Here is a 24,413-nt window from a genome sequence, read left to right on the forward strand (position 1 = left end):
CAGCTGAGCTCCACCACAGCCACCTTTCTCCTCAAAGGGAAAGGGAGAGAAAATACGATGAAGATAAAGGGTTGAGATAAGGACAGGGAGATCACTCACCAATTATTATCATGGACAAACTAGACATAGCATAGGGAGATTAATGCAATTTATTACCTATTACTAACAAGTTAGAGAAGTGAGAAACAAATAAAACAAAACAAAAACACCTTCTCCCCATCCACCCTCTGCAGGGGGACAACCTCCTTCACTGTGGTCCTCTCCACAGGCTGCAGGGGAACTTTTGCTCCGGCACCTGGAGCACCTCCTCCCCCTCCTTCTTCACTTGGTGTCTGCAGGGCTGTTTCTCACTCTCCCAGCTGCTCTTGTGCAGTATTTTTATTCCCTTTCTTAAATCTGCTCTCACACAGACGCAAACAGCATCAGTTATTGGCTCACTGTTGAGGTCATTTAATCCATGACTTTGGGAACATAACAGTCTGTCGGGGCAGGAGAGATGGTGTGGGTGTTGGATTGTTGCTTGCTGAAACCAGTTCTGATTCCATTGCCACTGCACTTGTCTGGGTCTATCACCACTTCATTTTGCTCTCTTCCATCAAAATTTATTCATCATTACCTGTGTGACTCTTATTGTAAGACAATATGGCATACAGCAGCCATTGTAGTGATGACACTGTCCTTTGGGACAAAGGAGCTGAGCAGAGCTGGAGACTCTTTAAGGATGTTTTCCTTAGAGCACAAGAACTCTCCACCCCCCTGCGTAAAAAAGCGGCAGGGAGGGCAGACAACCAGGATGGCTGAGCAAGGGCCTGCTGGTCAAACTGAGGTGTAAGAAGGAAATGCACAGGCAGTGGAAGCAGGGACACGTGGCCTGAGGAGAGTACAGGGATGCAGTCTGGATGTGCTGGGATGGGATCAGGAAAGCTAAGGCATAGATGGAACTGAGCTTGGCAAAGGATGCAAGGAATAACAGGAAGGGATTCTATAGATACATTGCTCAGAAAGGAAAGGCCTAGAAGAGTGTACCCCCTCTGATGGATGAGAATGGAGAACTGGTAACAACAGACGTGGAAAAGGCTGAGGTACTCAACAACTCCTTTGATTCTGTCTTCACTGTCAGGCTTCCCAAGTCTTTCATTTTCCTGAACTCATAGATGGAGGCTGGGGGAGCAAAGTCCCACCCACTGTAAACAATGTTTTAATTGTTGCAGAGCAGTGCTTGCACCAAGCCAAGGAAGTCTCAGCTTCTTGCTCTGTCTTGCCAACAGGCAAGCTGGGTGTGCAGCAGGAGCTGGGAGGGGACAGACCCAGGACAGCTGACCCAAACTAGCCAAAGGGGTATTCCATACCATCTGATGTCATGCTGAACAATATATAGGGGTGGCTAGCCCGGGGAGGGGGGCCAGACTGCTCGGGGTTAGGCTGGGCATCGGTCAGCGGGTGGTGAGCAATTGCATTGTGCATCACTTGTTTGTACACATTACAGAATCACAGAATTTCTAGGTTGGAAGAGACCTCAAGATCATCGAGTCCAACCTCTGACCTAACGCTAGCAGTCCTCCACTAAACCATATCCCTAAGCTCTACATCTAAACGTCTTTTAAAGACTTCCAGGGATGGTGACTCCACCACTTCCCTGGGCAGCCTGTTCCAATGCTTAACAACCCTTTCAGTAAAGAAGTTCTTCCTAACATCTAACCTAAAACTCCCCTGGCGCAACTTAAGCCCATTCCCACTCGTCCTGTCACCAGGCACGTGGGAGAACAGACCAGCCCCCACCTCGCTACAGCCTCCTTGAGGTACCTATAGAGAGCGATAAGGTCGCCCCTGAGCCTCCTCTTCTCCAGGCTGAACAAGCCCAGCTCCCTCAGCCGCTCCTCGTAGGACTTGTTCTCCAGACCCCTCACCAGCTTCGTCGCCCTTCTCTGGACTCGCTCAAGCACCTCCATGTCCTTCTTGTAGCGAGGGGCCCAAAACTGAACACAGTACTCAAGGTGCGGCCTCACCAGAGCTGAGTACAGGGGGACGATCACCTCCCTAGCCCTGCTGGTCACACTGTTTCTTATGCAAGCCAGGATGCTGTTGGCCTTCTTGGCCACCCGAGCACACTGCTGGCTCATATTCAGCCGACTATCCACCATCACTCCCAGGTCCTTCTCTGCCTGGCAGCTCTCCAACCATTCCTCTCCCAGCCTGTAGCTCTGCTTGGGGTTATTGCACCCCAGGTGCAGGACCCGGCACTTGGCCTTGTTGAACTTCATGCAGTTGACCTCAGCCCATCCATCCAGCCTATCCAGATCCTCCTGCAGAGCCTTCCTACCCTCAAGCAGATCGACACACGCGCATAGCTTGGTGTCATCTGCGAACTTACTGAGGGTGCACTCGATGCCCTCGTCCAGATCATCGATATTAAATCGATGATTAAAAAGATATTAAAGAGGACCGGCCCCAGCACCGAGCCCTGGGGGACGCCACTAGTGACTTGCCTCCAACTGGACTTGGCTCCATTCACCATGACTCTTTGGGCCCGGCTATCCAGCCAGTTTCTAACCCAACGAAGCGTGCGCCAGTCCAAGCCAAGAGCAGCTAGTTTCTTGAGGAGAATGCTGTGAGAGACGGTGTCAAAAGCCTTGCTGAAGTCAAGGTAGACCACATCCACAGCCTTTCCCTCGTCCACCCAGCGCGTCAATTTGTCATAGAAGGAGATCAGGTTCGTCAAGCAGGATCTGCCTTTCATAAACCCATGCTGACTGGGCCTGATCGCCTGGTTGCCCTGCAAGTGCTGCGTGATGACACTCAGGAGGATCTGCTCCATGAGCTTCCCTGGTACTGAGGTCAAACTGACAGGCCTGTAGTTTCCCGGGTCTACCCTCCGGCCCTTCTGGTAGATGGGCGTCACATTTGCTAGCCGCCAGTCAACTGGGACCTCCCCCGATCACCAGGACTGCTGATAAATGATGGACAGTGGCTTGGCCAGCTCCTCTGCGAGTTCCCTCAGTACCCTTGGGTGGATCCCATCCGGCCCCATCGACTTGTGCACATCCAAGTGCCGTAGCAGGTCACCAACCAGTTCTTCATGGATAGTGAGTGCCACATCCTGCTCCCCATCCCCTTCCACCAGCTCAGGGGACTGAGTATCCAGAGAACAACCGGTATTGCCACTAAAGACTGAGGCAAAGAAGGCATTAAGCACCTCTGCCTTTTCCTCATCTCTTGTAACTAAGTTTCCCCCCGCATCCTGTAAAGGATGGAGATTCTCCTTAGTCCTCCTTTTTGTGTTGATGTATTTATAGAAACGTTTTTTGTTATCTTTAACGGCAGTAGCCAGATTGAGCTCCAGATGAGCTTTGGCCTTCCTAATTTTGTCCCTGCACAGCCTCGCTACATCCTTAAAGTCCTCCCTAGTGGCCTGCCCACTTTTCCAAAGATTATAAACCCTCTTTTTTCTCCACAATTCTCTGTTGAGCCAGGCTGGTCTTCTTCCCCGCCAGCTCATCTTTGGGCACGTGGGGACAGACCGTTCCTGTGCCATTAAGATTTCCCTCTTGAAGAGCGCCCAGCTTTCCTGGACCCCTCTGCTCTTCAGAACCGCCTCCCAAGGGACTCCACCAACTAGTGTCCTGAGCAGCTCAAAGTCAGCCCTCTGAAAGTCCAATACAGCGGTTTTACTTGTCCCCTTCCTGGCCTCGCCAAGAATAGTGAACTCCACCATTTCGTTATTATTAGAAGTACTATTATCATCATTATTGTTATTATTATTATTGTTATTATTATTTTCCTGTCTTAATAAACTGTCTTTTTCTCAACTCACGGGCTTCACTTTCCCGCTTCTCTCCCCCATCCCAGAGAGTGAGGGGGGAGGGTGTGCGAATGGCTGTGTGGTGTTTAGCTGCCGACTGGGTTAAACCACGACAATGTGGCATCCAAGATTGGTTTACCTCTGCGCTGCCAGTTGTTCTGCTTCCATTACCGTAACCACCCCCACAGGGCATTTGCCACCATCCAGGAGTCAGTATAGAGATAGAGCACTGGCCACTTTTCTCGTTCAGCAATATCTAAAGCCAGTTGAATGGCTGTCACTTCACAGAGGACACATCAGCTTTGTTGATTGTCTCAGCTTTGGCCAGTGGTGAGGTTCCTGCCAAGCTGTATGGAACCGTCTGTATCTGGCACAGTGCAGCCCCTTACCTCTTCTCACAGAGGCTACCCCTGTAGCCCCCCACTACAAAAACCTTGTTATTTTCACCTATTACATTTTCATAGCATGCTTTTATAACCTCACTGTAGCCATCACATGGGAATCTATTTATTTATAGTTAAAACTAAATAAAGCCACCAGGTTTTTTGGGGGTGGTTTTATGACAACTTATAAAATAACCTGAAGTTCAGCCCTTGACTTCTTTATTTTCAGTGCAGAAAAACATATAAAAGTCCATTTTAAAAACATAATTATATGTAGTTCAGACAACGATTTTATCTTTTTTTTTTCTTTCTAATGGCAAACAAATTGGAATGTTGATACTATTGCTTAACATAAAAGGCAATTAGTTCTTAGCATAGCTATTCCTGAGTTGATAATAATTAGTAATTTTGAATTGTGATGAAGGCTAACCACATAGTAATTTGCATTTCTGCTGTCTTTGAAGTAATGTTCTCCAAATGAAAAAGATAAAATAACCATTTCCCCAAGATTAACACCTCCTGCCCTGTATAAAGCATGTTCATTTTAACTCTGGAGCCTTTCTTGGACACTAAATGAAGAGATGTCTAGCCAAAGGTAGATATGAAGTGTAGGTAGAGTAGTAAGTACTTTATCCCTTTGCTGTATTTTATTGATCTGCCAAATTCTCTGAACCCTCTGTATCCTTCCTACATTCAAATCTTCTTTCTGATTTTTTTTCTTGTGTATGTTTTTGTGTTGTCTCCTGTTATCTTGATATAAAAAGTTACTTGTCCCTAGCCTGAATGTTCTGAGGCAGGCCACAAATCATTCTTGTCTAGTTTCCTAGTGATTTGTCTTTGGGAAAATTGTCTAACACGTAAAAAGATGTAGTTGAGTTAAAAATCTTTGGCAATAGGAGGAAAACTGCCACCAAAACTTCAGCCCTGGACTGGGGGAGAGCAGACTTCTGACTGCGCAGGAAACTAGTTAGTGAGGTCCCCTGGAAAACTACTTTTAAAGACATTGGGGTCCATTAGTGCTGGTTGGTTTTTAAGTACCACCTCCTAGGAGTACAGGAATAGGCAATTCCAAAATGTCGGAAGTCAAGCAGTAGGGGCAGAAGGCCAGCCTGGCTGAGCAGGGATCTTCTTCAAGAGCTTAGGCAGAAAAAGAAAGTGTATGGTCACTGGAAGCAAGGTCAGGCGACATGGGAGGACTATGGGGATGCTGCTCACCTTTGTAGGGAGAAAATTTGTGCGGCCAAGGCTCAGAGTTGAAGCTGGCCAGCAATGTAGGGGACAATAAGAAAGGCTTTTTAAAGAAAGTTAATGGGAAAAGGAGGACCAGAGGAAACATTGGTCTGATACTTGATGAGGATGGTCACCTAACAAACAGGGACATAGACAAAGCAGAGATGTTTAATGCATTTTTCAAGTAATGCTCAGGAATCCTGGAAGAGATCATGGACTGGCCAGAAGGCAGAGATTTCGGAGTATCACCATTTTGGAGTGAGAGAGCAGTTGTGGTGGAGTTTAGATGCCCAGTAGGGTAAAACCACTACAAAAGGAAAGGATGAATATTGCTGGTCTATGGAAACGGACAGTTGAACGTTTAATTTGTTGTATGAAAAAACAAATATAACTCGTAGGCATGGGAGGGGTACAGAGATATTGTTCACCACTGAAGGAAGAAAATTTGTGCTGCCAAAGCTCAATTAGAGTTGAAGCCATCCTGTACTGTGGGGGACAATAAAAAGGGCTTTTTAAAGTATTTTAACAGCAAAAGGAGGACCAGAGAAAACATTGGTCTGTTATTTGATGAGGATGGTCACATCGCAAATATGGATGCAGACAAAGCTGAGACGTTTAATACCTTCTTCGCCTCTGTTTTCAACACTGATCATGGGCTCTGGGACCCCAGCTGCCCCGAGTTGGAGGACCGTGACTGCGGGAAAGATAAACTCCCAGTCAACCCCAAACTAGTGCGGGATTTGCTGCTCCACCTGGATGCATACAAGTCTATGGAGCCTGATGGGATTCATCACAGGGTACTCAGCTGGCTGATGTCATTGCAAGACCTCTCTCAAATATTTTTCAGTGGTCTTGGGACTCTCAAGAGGTCACAGCCAACTGGAAGATGACAAACGTTGTCCCAGTGTCGTGGTTTAACCCGGCTGGCAGCTAAACACCACGCAGCCGTTCGCTCACCCTCCCCCCTCCCTCTCTGGGACGGGGGAGAGAAATGGAAAGTGAAGCCCGTGAGTTGAGATAAAGACAGTTTAATAAGACAGGAAAATAATAATAATAATAATAATAATAATGATGATACAATGGTGATAATACGAAAGTAATAATAGTATGTACAAACAAGTGATGCACAATGCAATTGCTCACCACCCGCTGACCGATGCCCAGCCTAACCCCGAGCAGTCCGGCCCCCTCCCCCCGGCTAGCCACCCCTATATATTGTTTAGCATGACGTCAGATGGTATGGAATACCCCTTTGGCTAGTTTGGGTCACCTGTCCTGGGTCTGTCCCCTCCCAGCTCTTACTGCACCCCCCAGCCTGCCCGTTGGCATGACAGAGCAAAGGCTGAGATGTCCTTGGCTTAGTATAAGCACTGCTCTGCAACAATTAAAGCATCGGGGTGTTATCAGCACTCTTCTCATTCTAAGCCAAAACACAGCATTCCACCAGCTACTAGGAAGAAAATTAATTCTGTGCTAACTGAAACCAGGACATCTATCCACCCCTTATTCCATACCATTTATGTCATGCTCAGGTTACACTCTTTTCCATACATTCTAATTAGTCACCTATAGTAATCATGGTAGTGATAATATACAGTATAATATACTATTTAACATGGTGCAATTCAGTTCATGGGCTATTCTCACCCAGTATTAAATCTCCTTGAGGTACACACCGGACCTCTCCGTTCTTTTGCATTACCCACCAAGTATATCCAGGTCCCTGAGCGAAAACAATTCCACGAATAGGTTTGCCTTTTCCTGAGGCAGGAGTAGCCCAGACTGTTTTACCCAGCATATTTTTTACATGCACTACAGGAACTTTATCCCCATCTACAGTACGTAACAGGTTTGATTGGGCAGGTCCAGCTCGGTTGGTAGATCCCCTAGTATTGACTAACCAGGTGGCCTTTGCCAAATGCGTATCCCAGTTTTTGAACGTCCCAGCGCCCATTGCTTTCAAGGTAGTCTTTAACAGGCCATTGTATCGTTCAACTTTCCCGGAGGCTGGTGCATGATAGGGGATGTGATACACCCATTCAATACCATGTTCTTTGGCCCAAGTGTCTTAAGGTTGTTTCGGAAGTGAGTCCCATTGTCTGATTCTATTCTTTCTGGGGTGCCATGTCGCCATAGGACTTGCTTTTCAAGGCCCAGGATGGTGTTCCGGGCGGTAGCATGAGGCACAGGATATGTTTCCAGCCATCCGGTGGTTGCTTCCACCATTGTAAGTACGTGGCGCTTGCCATTGCGAGTTTGAGGGAGTGTGATGTAATCAATCTGCCAGGCCTCTCCATATTTATATTTCAGCCATCGTCCTCCATACCAAAGAGGCTTTGACCGTTTGGCTTGCTTGATTGCAGCACATGTTTCACAGTCATGAATAACCTGTGCTATAGCGTCCATGGTCAAGTCCACCCCTCGATCACGAGCCCATCTGTATGTTGCATCTCTACCTTGATGGCCTGAGGTGTCATGGGCCCATCGGGCTATAAATAATTCACCTTTATGCTGCCAATCCAGGTCCACCTGAGCTACTTCAATCTTAGCAGCCTGATCCACCTGCTGGTTGTTTTGATGTTCTTCAGTAGCCCGATTCTTGGGCACATGAGCATCTACGTGGCGTACTTTCACAGCCAGGTTCTCTACCCGAGCAGCAATATCTTGCCACAATGCAGCAGCCCAGATAGGTTTGCCCCTACGCTGCCAGTTGTTTTGCTTCCATTGCTGTAACCATCCCCACAGGGCATTTGCTACCATCCATGAATCGGTGTAGAGATAGAGAACTGGCCATTTTTCTCGTTCAGCAATGTCTAAAGCCAGCTGAATGGCTTTCACTTCTGCAAACTGACTCGATTCACCTTCTCCCTCAGCAGCTTCTGCAACTCGTCGCGTAGGACTCCATACAGCAGCCTTCCATCTCCGATGCTTCCCCACAATACGACAGGACCCATCAGTGAACAGGGCATATTTCTTTTCATTCTCTGGCAACTGGTTGTACAGTGGGGCTTCTTCAGCACGACCCACCTCCTCCTCTGATGATATCCCAAAGAATTTGCCTTCTGGCCAGTCCATGATCACTTCCAATATTCCTGGGCGACTGGGGTTTCCTATTCGAGCCCGCTGAGTAATCAGTGCAACCCACTTGCTCCATGTAGCATCAGTTGCATGATGCGTAGAGGGGACCCTTCCCTTGAACATCCAGCCTAGTACCGGTAATCGGGGTGCTAGGAGGAGCTGCGCTTCAGTACCGACCACCTCCGAAGCAGATCGAACTCCTTCATATGCTGCCAATATCTCCTTTTCAGTTGGAGTATAGCGGGCCTCAGATCCTCTGTATCCCCGACTCCAAAACCCCAGAGGCCGACCTCGAGTTTCCCCAGGTTCTTTCTGCCAGAGGCTCCAGGTGGGGCCGTTCTCCCCGGCTGCAGTGTAGAGCACATTCTTTACATCTGGTCCTGTTCGAACTGGCCCAAGGGCTACTGCATGGACTATTTCCTGCTTGATTTGTTCAAAGGCTTGTCGTTGTTCAGGGCCCCATTCAAACTCATTCTTCTTACGAGTTACTTGGTAGAGTGGGTTTACAATCAGACTGTAATTTGGGATGTGCATTCTCCAAAACCCCACAACACCTAGGAAAGTCTGTGTTTCTTTTTTGTTAGTTGGTGGAGACATAGCTGTTATTTTGTTGATCACATCCATTGGGATTTGACGACGTCCATCTTGCCATTTTATTCCTAAAAACTGGATCTCCCGTGCAGGTCCTTTGACTTTATTTTGTTTTATGGCAAAACCGGCTTTCAGAAGGATTTGGACTATTTTCTTCCCTTTCTCGAAAACTTCCTCTGCTGTGTCACCCCACACAATAATGTCATCGATGTACTGCAGGTGTTCAGGAGCTTCCCCCTGCTCTAGTGCAGACTGGATCAGCCCATGGCAAATGGTAGGGCTGTGTTTCCACCCCTGGGGCAGCCTATTCCAGGTATATTGGACTCCCCTCCAAGTGAAGGCAAATTGTGGCCTGCACTCTGCTGCTAGAGGGATGGAGAAAAATGCATTAGCGATATCAATTGTGGCGTACCACTTGGCTGCCTTCGATTCAAGTTCATACTGAAGTTCCAGCATGTCCGGCACTGCAGCACTCAGTGGTGGCGTGACTTCGTTCAGGCCGCGATAGTCCACTGTTAGTCTCCACTCGCCATTAGACTTTCGCACTGGCCATATGGGACTATTGAAAGGTGAATGAGTCTTGCTGATCACTCCTTGGCTCTCCAATTGACGAATTAGCTTATGGATGGGAATCAGGGAGTCTCGGTTGGTGCGATATTGCCGCCGGTGCACAGTTGTGGTAGCAATTGGCACTTGCTGTTCTTCGACCCTCAGCAACCCCACAACAGAGGGGTCCTCTGAGAGACCAGGCAAGGTAGATAATTGTTTAATGCCCTCTGTCTCTAAGGCAGCAATACCAAAAGCCCACCGGAACCCTTTTGGGTCCTTGCAGTATCCTCTTCTAAGATAGTCTATGCCAAGGATACATGGAGCATCCGGACCAGTCACAATGCGGTGCTTTTCCCACTCATTCCCAGTCAGACTCACTTCAGCCTCCAATACAGTCAACTGCTGAGATCCCCCTGTCACTCCACAAATATAGATGGGCTCTGGTCCTTTATAGCTCGATGGCATTATAGTACATTGTGCACCGGTGTCTACTAAAGCCTTATACTTCTGTGCGCGTGATGTGCCAGGCCATCGAATCCACACAGTCCAATAAACTCGATTGTCCCTTTCCTCCCCCTGGCTGGAGGCAGGGCCCCCCTAATCCTGGTCAGAATCTTCCTCGTTTCTGTGTTTGAAGGACTGTCTGCTGGAAGTTGGAGCAGCAAACTTTTCGGAGAATCCCTTTTTCCTGATTGTTTTCTTTTGCAACTCACGTACCCGTGCCTCTAGGGTCGCGGTAGATTTTCCATCCCACTTTCTCATGTCCTCTCCATGGTCTCGTAAGTAAAACCACAGGGTGGCACGGGGTGAGTACCCACCATATCGTCTTCCTTGTGTGGGTGAACGCCTACCCCTGACAGCTGAGACACTGCTTTGTACAGGTGCGAAGGAGAATAATCTCTCTTCAAGTTGGTGAACCTTTTCAGAAAGTTTCTCCCAAGTGTTCTCCTTTGGTCGGTGGGCACTGGTTGGTTCAGGTGGGGAGGACAATAGATTCTCTTCAAGTTGGTGAACCTTTTCAGAAAGTTTCTCCACAGCTGAGACGCAGGCCTGTAAGGAAGAGGAGAGACTTTCTTCGTACTGCCGGAGTTGTTTAGCCGCTTCACCCACTGTGGGTTCCTCATCCTCTTTCCAGGCCATTATTGCCAATGAGCTGGCATATGATGATGGTGCACTCCGTACAAACTTCCGCCACATGGGTCGTGTACACTTGACTTCATCTGGATCTGTGGATGTTTGTTTGAGGTCTGGATCCTCATAAATCACTTCCCGTACGGCTAATTCCCTCAGGTACTGGATTCCCTTCTCCATAGTGGTCCACTTGCCTGGTAGACATAAAATATCTTCCTTGAAGGGATACCTTTCCCTCACAGCTGAGAGGAGACGCCTCCAGAGGCTGGTGGGTCGTGCTCCATCTGCAATTGCTTTGTCAATGCCGGCGTCTCGAGCAAGGGATCCCAGCCGCTTGGCTTCCCTGCCGTCTAATTCCACACAATTGGCTCCAGAGTCCCAGCACCGGAGCAGCCAGGTGACAAGCTGCTCACCTATACAGCGACCAAAATCTTTTCGCACATCTCGTAGCTCGCGCTCGTTTAGGCTTCGGGTAGTTACTGTTGCTCTTTCGGCATCCTCATCTTCCTCCTCCTGAATCCTTGACGGCCCAGCGTCGTCATCATCTTCGTCATCTCTATACTTAGTTTTGGCAGAAGCCTTACCTGGATTGGCAGAAGACTCTCTGCGTTCTAAACGACTTGAATTTCTATACCATATTTTCACCTTCTCTACAGGGGCAGCTTGCACTGCTACTGCTCGTTTCTCTGACTTTGTTACAGGGTCTGCCACAGGGGTTGGAATGCCCTCTGCAGGGTCAACTTGCACTGCTACAGCTCGTTTCTCTGACACGGCCACAGGAGCTGGAGCGGCTACAGGAGCTGGAGCAGTTGCAGGAACCGGAGCTGTAGCGGCTACAGGAGCTGGAGTTGGAGCTGGAGCAGTTGCAGGAGCTGGGACTGGAGCAGCAGTAGGAGCTGGAGCTGGAGCGGCTTCAGGAGCTGGAGCTGGAGCGACTTCAGGAGCTGGGACTGGAGCAGTTGCAGGAACTGGGACTGGAGTAGCGGCCGGAGCTGGAACTGGAGCGACTGCAGGAACTGGGACTGGAGCAGCTGCAGGAGCTGGAGCTGGAGCGGCTTCAGGAGCTGGAGCTGGAGCAGCTTCAGGAGCTGGGACTGGAGCAGTTGCAGGAACTGGGACTGGAGTAGCGGCCGGAGCTGGAACTGGAGCGACTGCAGGAACTGGGACTGGGGCGGCTTCAGGAGCTGGGACTGGGGCGGCTTCAGGAACTGGGACTGGAGCGGCTGCAGGAGCTGGGACTGGAGCGGCTGCAGGAGCTGGGACTGGAGTGGCTGCAGGAGCTGGGACTGGAGCATCTGCAGAAGCTGGGACTGGAGCATCTGCAGAAGCTGGGACTGGAGCGGCTGCAGAGTCCACCGTAGGGGTCACAGTGGCCGTTGGATCTGTCACGGGACTTGGAGTGGCCGCAGGGTCTGTCACTAAGTTGATAGCAGTATCCATGGCAGCTCGATAGGCGTAAGCCAGGCCCCAGCATGTTACAATGATTTGTGTTACTTTGGAACTTCCCGAATCGCGACACCTTTTATTCAAGCATTCTGCCAGTTTTTGAGGATTTTGCACTTGTTCAGGGGTGAATTTCCAAAACACTGGGGGTGCCAACTGGTCTAGATGCCTGCCCATATCCTCCCATACTCCCTGCCACCCACAACTATACTGCCTCCGGGCAGATCTCCGGATGAGCTTCCTAAGTAGTTGTTTAACTTTAAGCAGAACCTGAAGTGCATTCAGGAGGCAGAACAACAGGACTATGCTGGTCTGAGTATCCCAAGGATATTCAATATCTTGGAGAGCTATTGTAATAAACTCGGAGGATAAGAGGGTGGTGAAGGAGGAAGGGAGAGTGATCAAGGAGGGTACAGGGGTGGTGAAGGAGAAAGGGAGAGTGATCAAGTAAGAAAAATTATCTTCCCCTTTCCCCTCCACAGATTGACTCCCTAATGAAAAAAGGCAACAGATACAATTGCTAATAGTTTCCAAAATACAGTTTCCAAAGTATAGAATCGAAGATGTTACTGAGTACAAATACCAGGTTAGAGTCATGGCCAGATATTTCATCATCTCATAAGCCACTGATACAACACACAGTACCATAATGGTCTGAAACCAGGGCCCGGAGAGGATAAACAACATGACAGAGAGCACATACGGAAAATAACGTGCTATAATACTCAATTTGGAAAACAGGCGCAGCACAGTTGAGATTAAAGCAATCAGCATTATGACAAGTGACTATTAAGCAGGTCTAATACTTATACCAATTTTAGTTTAACACACTCTGGTCAGATCTGCCGTTATCTCAACCTTTCGTGCCCCACGTTGGGCGCCAAAAAGACTGTCGTGGTTTAACCCGGCTGGCAGCTAAACACCACGCAGCCGTTCGCTCACCCTCCCCCCTCCCTCTCTGGGACGGGGGAGAGAAATGGAAAGTGAAGCCCGTGAGTTGAGATAAAGACAGTTTAATAAGACAGGAAAATAATAATAATAATAATAATAATGATGATACAATGGTGATAATACGAAAGTAATAATAGTATGTACAAACAAGTGATGCACAATGCAATTGCTCACCACCCGCTGACCGATGCCCAGCCTAACCCCGAGCAGTCCGGCCCCCTCCCCCCGGCTAGCCACCCCTATATATTGTTTAGCATGACGTCAGATGGTATGGAATACCCCTTTGGCTAGTTTGGGTCACCTGTCCTGGGTCTGTCCCCTCCCAGCTCTTACTGCACCCCCCAGCCTGCCCGTTGGCATGACAGAGCAAAGGCTGAGATGTCCTTGGCTTAGTATAAGCACTGCTCTGCAACAATTAAAGCATCGGGGTGTTATCAGCACTCTTCTCATTCTAAGCCAAAACACAGCATTCCACCAGCTACTAGGAAGAAAATTAATTCTGTGCTAACTGAAACCAGGACACCCAGTTTTCAAGAAGGGCAAGAAAGAAGACCCTGGTAATTACAGGCCTGTCAGTCTCACTTCAGTGCCTGGTAAAATGACAAAGATTAGCCTGTTGAGTTACTGAAAAACACTTGAAGGACAACGCAGTCACTGGTAACAGCCAACGTGGGTTCATGAGGGGAAGACCATGTTTAACAAACGTGTTGTTTTTTTTACGACAAGATCACCCATCTAGTTGACCAAGGGAAGACAGTTGATGTAATGTTTTTGGATTTCAGTAAAGCTTTGGATACTGTCTCACAGTATCCTTCTGGACAAAATGACCAGAATACAGTTAGATAAAAGCATAATAAGATGGATGAACAGGTCGGCTGACAGGTCGGACCCAAAGGGTTCTTGTAAATGGGGTTACATCAGGCTGGTGGCCAGTCACTTAGTGGGGTTCTGCAGGGCTCCATTTTAGGGCCAGTTCTCCTTAATGTTTTCATAAATGATTTGGATGTAGGACTTGAAGATTTTTTGAGCAAGTGGTTAGTCACTGGAATGGGTTGCACAGCGAACTGGTAGAGTCACCATCCCTGGGGGTATTTAAGAAAAGGTTGGATGTGGTACTTTGGAAGGGGTAATCCTGGATATATGTACAGACTAGGAAACTGTGGGACGAGAGGCTTAAAAGCAGCCTTGTGGAAAGGGATCTGGGGTCTTTGGTCGACAGCAAGCTGAACATGAGCCAGCAGTGTGCCTTGGCAGCCAAAGGGCTAGCTGTATTCTGGTATGCATCAAGCACAGTATTGTTAGCTGGACGAAGGAAGTGATTGTCCTGCTGTACCCCGAGCTGATGCAGCCTCACCACGAGTATTCTGACCAGTTTTGGGCACCACAGTATAAGGAAAATATAAAAATCTGTCCAAAGGAGGGATACAAAAATGGTGAAGAGTCTGGATGGGAAGACGCATGAGAAGCGACTGAAGTCACTTGGTTTGTTCAGCCTGGAGAAGAGAAGACTGAGGGGAGACCTCATTGCAGTCTACAGCTTCTTCACAAGGGAGAGTGGAGGGTTAGGCACTGATCTCTTCTCTGTGGTGACCAGTGATAGGACCCGAGGAAACATCTTGAAGCTGCATCAAGGGAGGTTCAGGCTGGATATCAGGAAAAGGTTCTTCACCGAGAGGGTGGTCAGGCATTGTAAGAGGCTCCCCAGAGAAGTGGTCATGGCACTGAGCCTGGTAGAGTTCAAGAAGCGTTTGGATAACACTCTCAAACACACAGTCTAATTTTTTGGGTGATCCTTTGGGGTCCCAGGAATTGGACTTGATGATCCTTGTGGGTCCCTTCCGACTCAGGATATATAAAGCATTTGACACCGTCTCCCACAGCATCCTTGCAGCTAAACTGAGGAAGTGTGGTGTGGATGCTCGGGTAGTGAGGTAGACTGTGAACTGGCTGAAGAAAAGAGAGTTGTGGTCAATGGAACAGAGTCTAGTTGGAGGCCTGTATCTAGTGGAGTCCCTCAAGGGTCAGTACTGGGACCAGTATCATTCAATATATTCATCAGTGACTTGGACGAAGGAATAGAGTGCACTGTCAGCAAGTTTGCTGATGACACTAAGCTGGGAGGAGTGGCTGACAAGCCAGAAGGCTGTGCTGCCATCCAGCGAGACCTAGACAGGCTGGAGAGTTGGGCAGGGAGAAATTTAATGAAATATAATATTGGCAAGTGTAAAGTCCTGCATCTGGGTGAGAACAACTTCAGGTAGCAGTATAAGTTGGGGACTGCCCTGCTGGAGAGCAGCATAGGGGAAAGCGACCTGGGGGTCCTGGTGGACAGCGGGATGACCATTAGCCAGCACTGTGCCCTTGTGGCCAAAAAGGCCAATGGCATCCTAGGGTGTTTTAGAAGAGGTGTGGTGAGTAGATCGAGAGAGGTTCTCCTCCCCCTCTACTCTGCTCTGGTGAGACTTAATCTGGAATATTGCATTAGGTTCTGGGCCCCTCAGTTCAAGAAGGACAGGGAACTGCTTGAGAGAGTCCAGCGCAGAGCCACGAGGATGTGCCATTTTGCACCTTGTGCTATCAATAGTTCTGTTAGTATTATGCAATGCTCTATCTCCATACACAATTGGAATCCAAAAATTATAGTTAATTATGATGGGATTAACTTAATATTTATATAGAGCAGCTAATATAGTTATATTAGTACATCTTTCAAAGTTTTAAAAGTTATATCCCAAATTTCTTCTTTTGGAGAATGATCTTTAGACTCCAATTGACACCATTCTAGAGAACCAAATAGTAATTAAGGCAGAAGAACAGTACAGATGATAAAAATGATAAAAATGTGGATAATACACATAATCTTTAGGATTTTAATATTTGGAAGACAAATAGAAGGATACCTACTTAGCTTAGTTACTAGAAGATGGAATATCACCTATCCTGTTAATATACCAGCATGGACTCAGAGAGCAGAGGTCAGCAGGAAAGCATCTGAAGAGCAGCACAAAGGAATACCAGCCATTCCAGCCAATAAAAGTCTCATCAGGAGCCCAACGTAAATGCCTCTACACAAATGTGCATTGCATGGGGATAAAACAGGAGGCATTAGAAATGTGCGGACGCCTGGAGAGCTATGATCTTATTAGCATCACAGAGATATGGTGGCATGGTTCTCACGACTGGAGTGTTGTAATGGAAGGATACAGGCTCTTCAGGAAGGACAGGCAGGGGAGACAAGGAGGGGATGTCACCTTCTATGTCAATGACCAGCTGGAGTGAAAGGAGCTCTGCCTGGGGATAGATGAGGAGCTGACAGAGTTTATGGGTTAGGATTAAAGGGAGGGGAGAGGGCAGGGACAAGTGACATAATATGGGGGGTGGGGTGGGGGTGGGGTGGGAGTGGGGGCTGGTTCTGCTACAGGCCACCTGACCAGGAAGACCAAGCAGATGAGGCCCTCTACAGACAGATAGATGCAGCCTCACGTTCACAAGCCCTGGTCCTCAGAGGGGACTTCAACCACCCTGATATCCATGATATCCATGGGAATGCACAGCAGGGCATAGGCAATCCAGGAGGCTCCTGGAATGCACTGATGATAACTTCCTTCTCCAAGTAAGAGAGGAGCCAATGAGGAGCAGAGCTATGCTAGACCTGGTTCTCACCAACAAGGAGGGGCTGGTGGGGAATGTGAAGCTCAAGGGTAGCCTTGGCTGCAGTGACCATGAAATGGTGGAGTTCAAGATCCTTATGGCAGCAAGGAGGGCACGCAGCAAGCTCACTACCACAGACTTCAGGAGAGCAGACTTTGTCCTCTTTAGGGATCTGCTTGGTAGAGTGCCCTGGAATAAAGCCCTGGAGGGAAGAGGAGCCCAAGAAAGCTGGCTAATATTCAAGGATCACCTCCTCCAAGCTCAGGAGCAATGCATCCCACCAAAGAGGAAGTTGGGCAAAAATGCCAGGAGGCCTGCATGGATGAACAAGGAGCTCCTGGCCAACCTCGAGCACAGAAAAGAAGCTTACAGAGGGTGGAAGCAAATGTGGGTAACATGGGAAGAATACAGAGACATTGTCTGAGCAGCCAGGGATCAAGTTAGGAAAGCTAATTTCCATAGGATGTGATGAGGTGAATCTGAGAGTCCTGAAGGCACTGTCTCATTAAGTTGCTAAGCCTGGACCAGGGGACCGTCACAGGAAATACAGTCTCTGGTGACCAGCAATAGGACCCGAGGGAATGGCATAAAGCTGCATCAGGGGAGGTTCAGGCTGGATATCAGGAAAAGGTTCTTCACCGAGAGGGTGTTTGGGCAATGGAAGAGGCTCCCCAGGGAAGTAATCACGGCACCAAGCCTGCTGGAGTTCAAGAAGTGTTTGGATAACACTCTCAAACACATAGTCTAATTTTTTGAGTGGTCCTTTGGCGACCCAGGAGTTGGACTTGATGATCCTTGTGGATCCCTTCCAACTTAGGATATTCTATGATTCTAAGATGCATATTCTGATTTAAGCTCTTTCTCATGGCTGGGGCACTTGAAATGTCTTCACATAGATGTTTTTTTCTGGTGTTTAAGGAGGCTGATCTTATGGAAGTGGGAGCCCTTCCTGAGGAATTGCCCATTTCGTGGTCATGTGGACTTGATGGACTTTGGACTTGATGGTCTTGAAGGTCTTTTCCAACCTAGACTAGTCTATGTGGTTTAATGAAACTTTACACCAGAAGTCTTTGACTTCTTTGTTCTTTCAAGTTAAATTGCAGTTTATGAAGGAATTCAAAAGTGAGTGGGGGATGAGCAAATATATGTTTCATAGATTCATAGGATAATTCAGGTCTGAAGGGATCTCAGGAGTTTTCTAATCCAACCTCTTACTCAAAGCAGGGTCAACTATGATATCAGACCGTATGAGTTGACCAGACTGGATAATTGTATTCACGCCAGCTTCATTTTAAGGAAATCATGATAAACAGGAATCAATACTGGGTCCAGTCCTGTTTAACATCTTCATTAATGATCTGGATAATGGGGCAGAGTGTACCATCAACAAGTTTGCTGATGATACAAAAATGGGATGAGTGGCTGATATGCCAGAGAGTAGTGCTGCCCTCTAGAAGGACCTTGACAGGCTGGAGAAATGGGCTTACAGGAACCTCATGATTTTCAACAAGGGGAAGTGCAAGGTCCTGCATCTGGGGAGGAACTATGCTAGCATGCATCTCGTAGGAATGGAGTGCATATGCTGAACTAGAGCTCTAGATGGCATCTATGTACTAGCAAATATAGATCGCACAGATTTGAAGTCTGCGCTTATGTAGTGGGTTTACGTGGCAAGGTTTTGGTAGCAGGGGGCCATAGGGGTGGTTTCTGTGAGAAAGATCTAGAAGCTGCCCCATGTTTGGGAAGGGCCCCGTTGTTTTCCAGAGCTGAGCCAATAAGCGATGTTGTTTTGCGCCTCTGTGAGAGCAGATTTAAGACAGGGAAAAAAACGCTGCGCCACACAGCAGCTGGGAGAGTGAAGGGAGTGAGGAACGGCACCAAGGTCAGTGTAGAAGGAGGGGGAGAGGTGCTCCAGGCGCCGGAGCAGAAGTCCCCTGCGGCCTGTGGTGAGGACCATGGTGAAGCAGGATGTCCCCCTGCAGCCCATGGAGTACCACGGTGGAGCAGGGTTCCACGCTGCAGCCCGTGGAGGAGACCACGGTGGAGCAGGTGGCCCTGCACCGACGGAGGCTGCCGCCTGTGGAAGACCCCTGCCGGAGCAGGTTCCGGGCCGGACCTGTAGCCCGTGGAGAGGAGACCACACAGGAGCAGGTGACCTGGCAGGAGCTGCTGCCCGTAGGGGACCCAGGTTGGATCAGTTTTCTCCTGAGGGATGGACCCCATGGTACGGACCCATATCTGGAGCAGTTATTGAAGAGCTGCTGCCTGTGGGAAGCCCACACTGGATCAGTTCATCAAGTACTGCATCCCGTGGGTGGGACCCCACAGCACAGGGGACGAGAGTGACCGAGAAGGAGCGGCAGAGAAGAAGCGCTGTAGACTGACCATAACCCCCATTCCCCCGTTCCCCTGCGCCGCTTGGGGGGAGGAGGTGGAAGAGGGTGGATGGAGGGGGGAGGTGCTTTTGGTTTCTTTCCTTTGTTTCTCACTTCTCTAGCTTGTTAGTAATGAGCAATAAATCTTACTATCTTCTTATGCTGAGTCTGTTTTGCCCGTTACAATAATTATTGCGTGATTTTCTTGTCCTTATCTCAACCCTTGAGCCCTTTTCACATATTTTCTCCCCATTCCTCTTTGAGGAGGGGGAGTGAGAGAATGGCTGTGGTGGAGCTCGGCTGCCCACTCGAGCGGAACCACGACAGCTTATCTTCTCCAAAAAGGTCTTTTCATCACTTATGCGTTTATATCCTATATCTGTCAGGGGAGGGAAGGGTGCCTGTGTTGGATATTATAACAAAATGTGACATACCTCCTTCTTCTGAAGTAAATGTTTACTCCTTTATCTGATATATCTTATGTTGTTATCTTAGCATTAGTATTTAAAATACCTTGATGCTGCTAAAATATGCTTTAGTAAAAATGCTCATGCAGACAAATAAGTGTTTACATTATGAAGGCAGTAGATTTTATAACTATTTATAGTTTTTTAATTTTATGGTGTTTTGATCTAGTTTGTTAAGTGTGTTTCTCTAATGCTAGGTGAAGAAAATAATATTGGAGTTTCAGTATGGGAAACAAATCACTCAGCTGAGGGTTTTTCTTTTTTTTTTTTTTTATATTGCCACAGAGTGAAGATAGGTCGAGTCCCAAGAGACAACGCCTTTCTCATTCAGTCTTTGACTATACAGTGTCATCACCAACTGCATCACCACCAATACGACCGTGGGAGATGACATCAAATAGGCAGCCTCCTTTGTCTCGGTCCAACCAACATCACTTCTCTGGGGAACACTGCAGCACACCTGCACGAAATAGAAGGAGGTAGGCAAGCTATATAGATTGGAGACCAGTTTCTAGGGACTCTCTATTGTCAAGTCGGGGAAGACTATTTCAGGCAACACTGAATAATATTTATCATATGTTAAACAGAAAAAATGAATGAATCATAGACTAATAGAATGGTTTGGGTTGGAAGGGACCTTAAAGATCATCTAGTTCCAACCCCCCTGCCATGGGCAGGGACGCCTTCCATGAGATCAGGTTGCCCAAAGCCCCATCCAACCAGGCCTTGAACACTTCCAGGGAGAGGACATCCACAACTTCTCTGGGCAACCTTTTCCAGTGCCTCACCACCCTCACAGTAAAGATTTTCTTTCTTATATTCAACCTAAACTTACCCTCTTTTAATTTAAAGCTGTTACCCCTTGTTGTGTTGCTACATTCCTTGATAAAGAGTCTCTCCCCATCTTTCCTGTAGGCCCCCTTTAGGTGCTCAAAGGCCACTGTGTCTCCCTAGATCCTTCTCTTCTCTAGGCTAAACAACCCCAGCTTTCTCAGCCTTTCTTAATAGGAGAGGTGCTCCAGACCTCTGATCATCTTCATGGCTTTCCTCTGGACCCACTCTAATAGGTCCATGTCTTTCTTATGCTGTGGGCCCCAGAAATGAACACAGTACTCCAGGTGGGGTCTCATGAGAGCAGAGTAGAGGGGGAGAATCACCTCCCTGGTGGCCATGCTTCTTTTGATGCAGACAAGGATACAGTTGATTTTCTGGGCTTTATTTGCACATTGTCAGCTCATGTTGAGTTTTTCATCCACCATTACCCCAAAGTCCTTCTCCGCAGGACTACTCTATTCACTCATCACCCAGGCTATATTCATGTTTGGGTTTGCCCTGACACAGGTACAGGACCTTGAACTTGCCCTTGTTGAACCTCATGTTGTTTGCATGGGCCCACCTCTTGAGCCTGTCAGGGTCCCTCTGGATGGCATCCCTTCCCTTCAGCATGTCATCTGCACCACACAGCTTGCTGTTGTCGGCAAACTTGCTGAGGGTGCACTCGATCCCACTATGTCACCAACAAAGATGTTAAATAGCACTGGTCTCAATACTGACCCCTGAGGAACACCACACATTACTGATCTCCACCTGGACATTGAACCATTGACCGCAGCACTTTGAGTGAGACCCAAAGAAACAGTACGGCTGCTGGAAGGAGGGTCAGGCGACGAGGAAGGAATATAGGGATGCTGTTCATATTTGTAGGGAGAAAATTTGTGGGGCCAAAGCTCAACTAGAGTTGAAGCTGGCCATGTCTGTGGGAGACAATAAAAAAGTTTTTTTTAGATATGTTAACAGAAAAAGGAGAAACAAAGAAAATATAGGGCCGCTACTTGATGGGGAAGGTCTCCTCACAGACAGTGACATAGGAAAAGCAGAGACATTTAATGCCTTCTTCACCTCTGTCTTCAGTGCTGATGATGGGCTTCGGGACCCAGGGTGCCCTGAGCTGGAGAACCATGACGGTGGGAAAGACAAACTCCCAACCGACCTTGAATGTGTGCGGGATTTACTGCTCCACCTGGATCCATACAAGTCCATGGGTCCGGATGGGATCCATCCCAAGGTGCTTAAAGAGCTGGCTGATGTCATCGCGGGACGTCTCTCAATTATTTTTCAACGATCTTGGGAACCTGGAGAGGACCATGAAAAAGGACTTATGGGTGATAAGAAGGTTGGAGGCCATCTTGGGCACAGTGATCACGAACTAATAGATTTTTCAATTACTGGAAAAGTGGGGGCGAGGGGTGGGAGGGTAGCAGAACTGCCACCCTGGACATATATCTGTTGCACAGAGAACTGCCACCATGGACTTATATCTGTTGCACAGAGGCACTTCAGTGGCAAGGGGGAGCTCATCCTCCAGCTCCGATCAGAGACAAGGATACACTCTCTCTTGTCCTGTGAGTCTTTCAAATGTGCTCATTCAGGGCTGCAAGCTTGTTTACCTACCCATTGCCTGGACTTAAGGCAGGGCTGTTGTTGAGGGATTTTTGAAACAGAAAGGAGGCCATGACTTGCTGCAGCTGAGCAAATCAAGCTGCCAGGACGACTATGAGAAGTTCCCATGACAGTGTTCCCACATCGCCCGATTGAGGAATTTAAAAAATATTGTTGCCAGCAGCTGGCTTCAAGGACGGGATCTACGTGACTGCTAATCACAAGGGAGTTGTTTTCTTGCAGGTGGGGTTGTTTTCTTGCAGTTGTTTGTCTGAGTGCTTTTGACCAATAATCTTGTGTGAGACACTATCCTCCCCTGTTAAGTTTGCTATAAAAGTCAGGCTATTCGGGTAATAAAGGGAGAGCATGATCTGACCATACTAGTGTCTGTCGTGTTTTTGGCCGTTCTTCCTGCAACAGGCTGTTGCTTGGACCGTGTCAATGTATAATACCATTTGTCAATCTCCTGCTCAGATTCCTGAATGCTTTGTTGTCTGGTGAGCTCCTCTTGCAACAGAGCCACCTGTTTGAAAAGCTCATCCATCTGGGCACACCTGTACCCATGACACCCACCTCTGCCTTCAGGACCTAGGGGGACTTCCAGAGACTGGAGTTCCCTGGAACTGAGGGTCCTAGAAACTACAGGCCTGTCAGTATGTCCAATGATAGAGTTAGGAAAGGTAATGCCCAAATAAAACTGAATTTCACCAGGGACATCAAGGGCAACAAGAAGGGCTTCTATAGGTACATCATTTATAAAAGGAAGACCATGGAAATTGTGGGCCCTCTCCAGAAGGAAATGGTTGACCTAGTGTCGCGTTAAGGGGTGTAGCTGATTAACCGTTATGGGCCCGGTCGGATTCAGGGTACTGAACCAGTCGGACATTCACCAATAACTCATTAACCGTCTGGGGGTCTGGTTGGATTCAGAACACTGAATTATCACAGTCACGGATAACTACCCTTACCCTAGTTGCACTTAATGAGAGCTATCACAATGCAATCAAGTATGGTTTATTACAACAACAGATAATCAGGTTCTTTTGGATTGCCGGTGATAGTGACTGTCTGCAAAAGCAAGCTAGTATGCATGAAATACAGGTGTTACAGGTGCACAGCCTAGAAATAAACGCATTAAAAGGATCAAAGACTCTATAGAGATTTATAAGCAAGTATTCAGATCTCACCCAAAGGCGTCCCAATGGGGGGGAAGAGAGGCTCAGCCCGTCGACAGATCCCAGGGGTCAGGAGGTCCTAAGGATGTTGTATTTCCTCGGGATGGTATCTCCCCTGACAGTGGTATCTTCCCTGACATCCCCTCTCTCTTAGGCCAATTTATATTATTTTCTATCTTTTAGGTGGAGCTTGAGTGACTCTAGTCAAGCATATCTTAGTTATGATTGGTGAAAAGTTCTCCCGTCTCCGTTTAAAGTAATAGGCTCCGAGAAATTCAGGGCGCATGCTCAGTGAGGGGTGGTTGCACTTTGGAGGCGGGTAGCTTTTGGGATGGAGGTGTGTTTTGGTATTATAATGATATTATAATGAGCAAAAAGTACACTAGGGTACAGCATTTGTCAAAACATGACAGGTCATTGGGTCAGGGTGGCAAAAAGTGCAGCTTATCGGTCTCAGTGTGCCCAAGAACAATCAAGTCCCCACCTGGTCACAGAGCCTAGCCATGGTGTCTCCACTCCACTCTACGCTCCGTGCTGTTCCTTAGGGCTAGCGCACCAAGTTTCCCCAGCACGATAGCATCTGAGGTTGGGAGCCCAGGGAACGCTCAGGTAATGCAGCTATGCCCTACCCTGAAAGCCTCTTCAATGCTATACATTTTCCTTAAAAATGCGAATGTTAGTTTTATTTCCCTAGTTACCTCAGGCAATTACACCACACCTAGTTACGCAGGATATGGAGATGGCCAAGGTACTCAATGACTTTTTCACCTCACTCTTCACTGGCAAGTGCTCTAGCTACACCATCCATGTCCCAGAAGGTAAAGGCAGGAACTGGGAGAATGAAGAAACTCCCAGTGTAAGAGAGGATGAGGTTCAGAACCATCTAAGGAACCTGAAGGTGCACAAGTCCATAGGACCTAAAGAGATGAATCTGAGAGTCCTGAGGGAGTTGTCTCATGAAGTTGCTAAGACACTATCCACCACATCAGGTGCCCCTGGAACAGGGACACCCCACCCCTCACAGTTTTAAAAGGGAAAAAAGATGCAAGGAACTACAGGCCAGTCGGTCTCATCTCTCTGCCTGGAAAGATCATGGAGCAGATCCTCCTGGAAACTATGCACATGGAAAAAAAGCTGGTGATTGGTGAAAG

The 24,413-nt window shown here is 48.0% G+C and overlaps 1 protein-coding gene across 1 annotated transcript in view; it reads left to right on the forward strand.

The window, feature by feature from the left end:
• Positions 1 to 24,413, forward strand: part of LOC116501269 (E3 ubiquitin-protein ligase RNF38-like) — a 129,204-nt gene that overhangs the window by 19,157 nt on the left and 85,634 nt on the right. Inside the window, exon 3 of the mRNA XM_032206790.1 lies at positions 19,934 to 20,127. Within this exon, the coding sequence (XP_032062681.1) occupies positions 19,934 to 20,127 (194 nt within the window). The remainder of the gene's footprint in view (positions 1 to 19,933; positions 20,128 to 24,413) is intronic.

Source organism: Aythya fuligula, chromosome W (assembly GCF_009819795.1).
Source record: "Aythya fuligula isolate bAytFul2 chromosome W, bAytFul2.pri, whole genome shotgun sequence".
Classification (NCBI taxonomy): Eukaryota; Metazoa; Chordata; class Aves; order Anseriformes; family Anatidae; genus Aythya; species Aythya fuligula.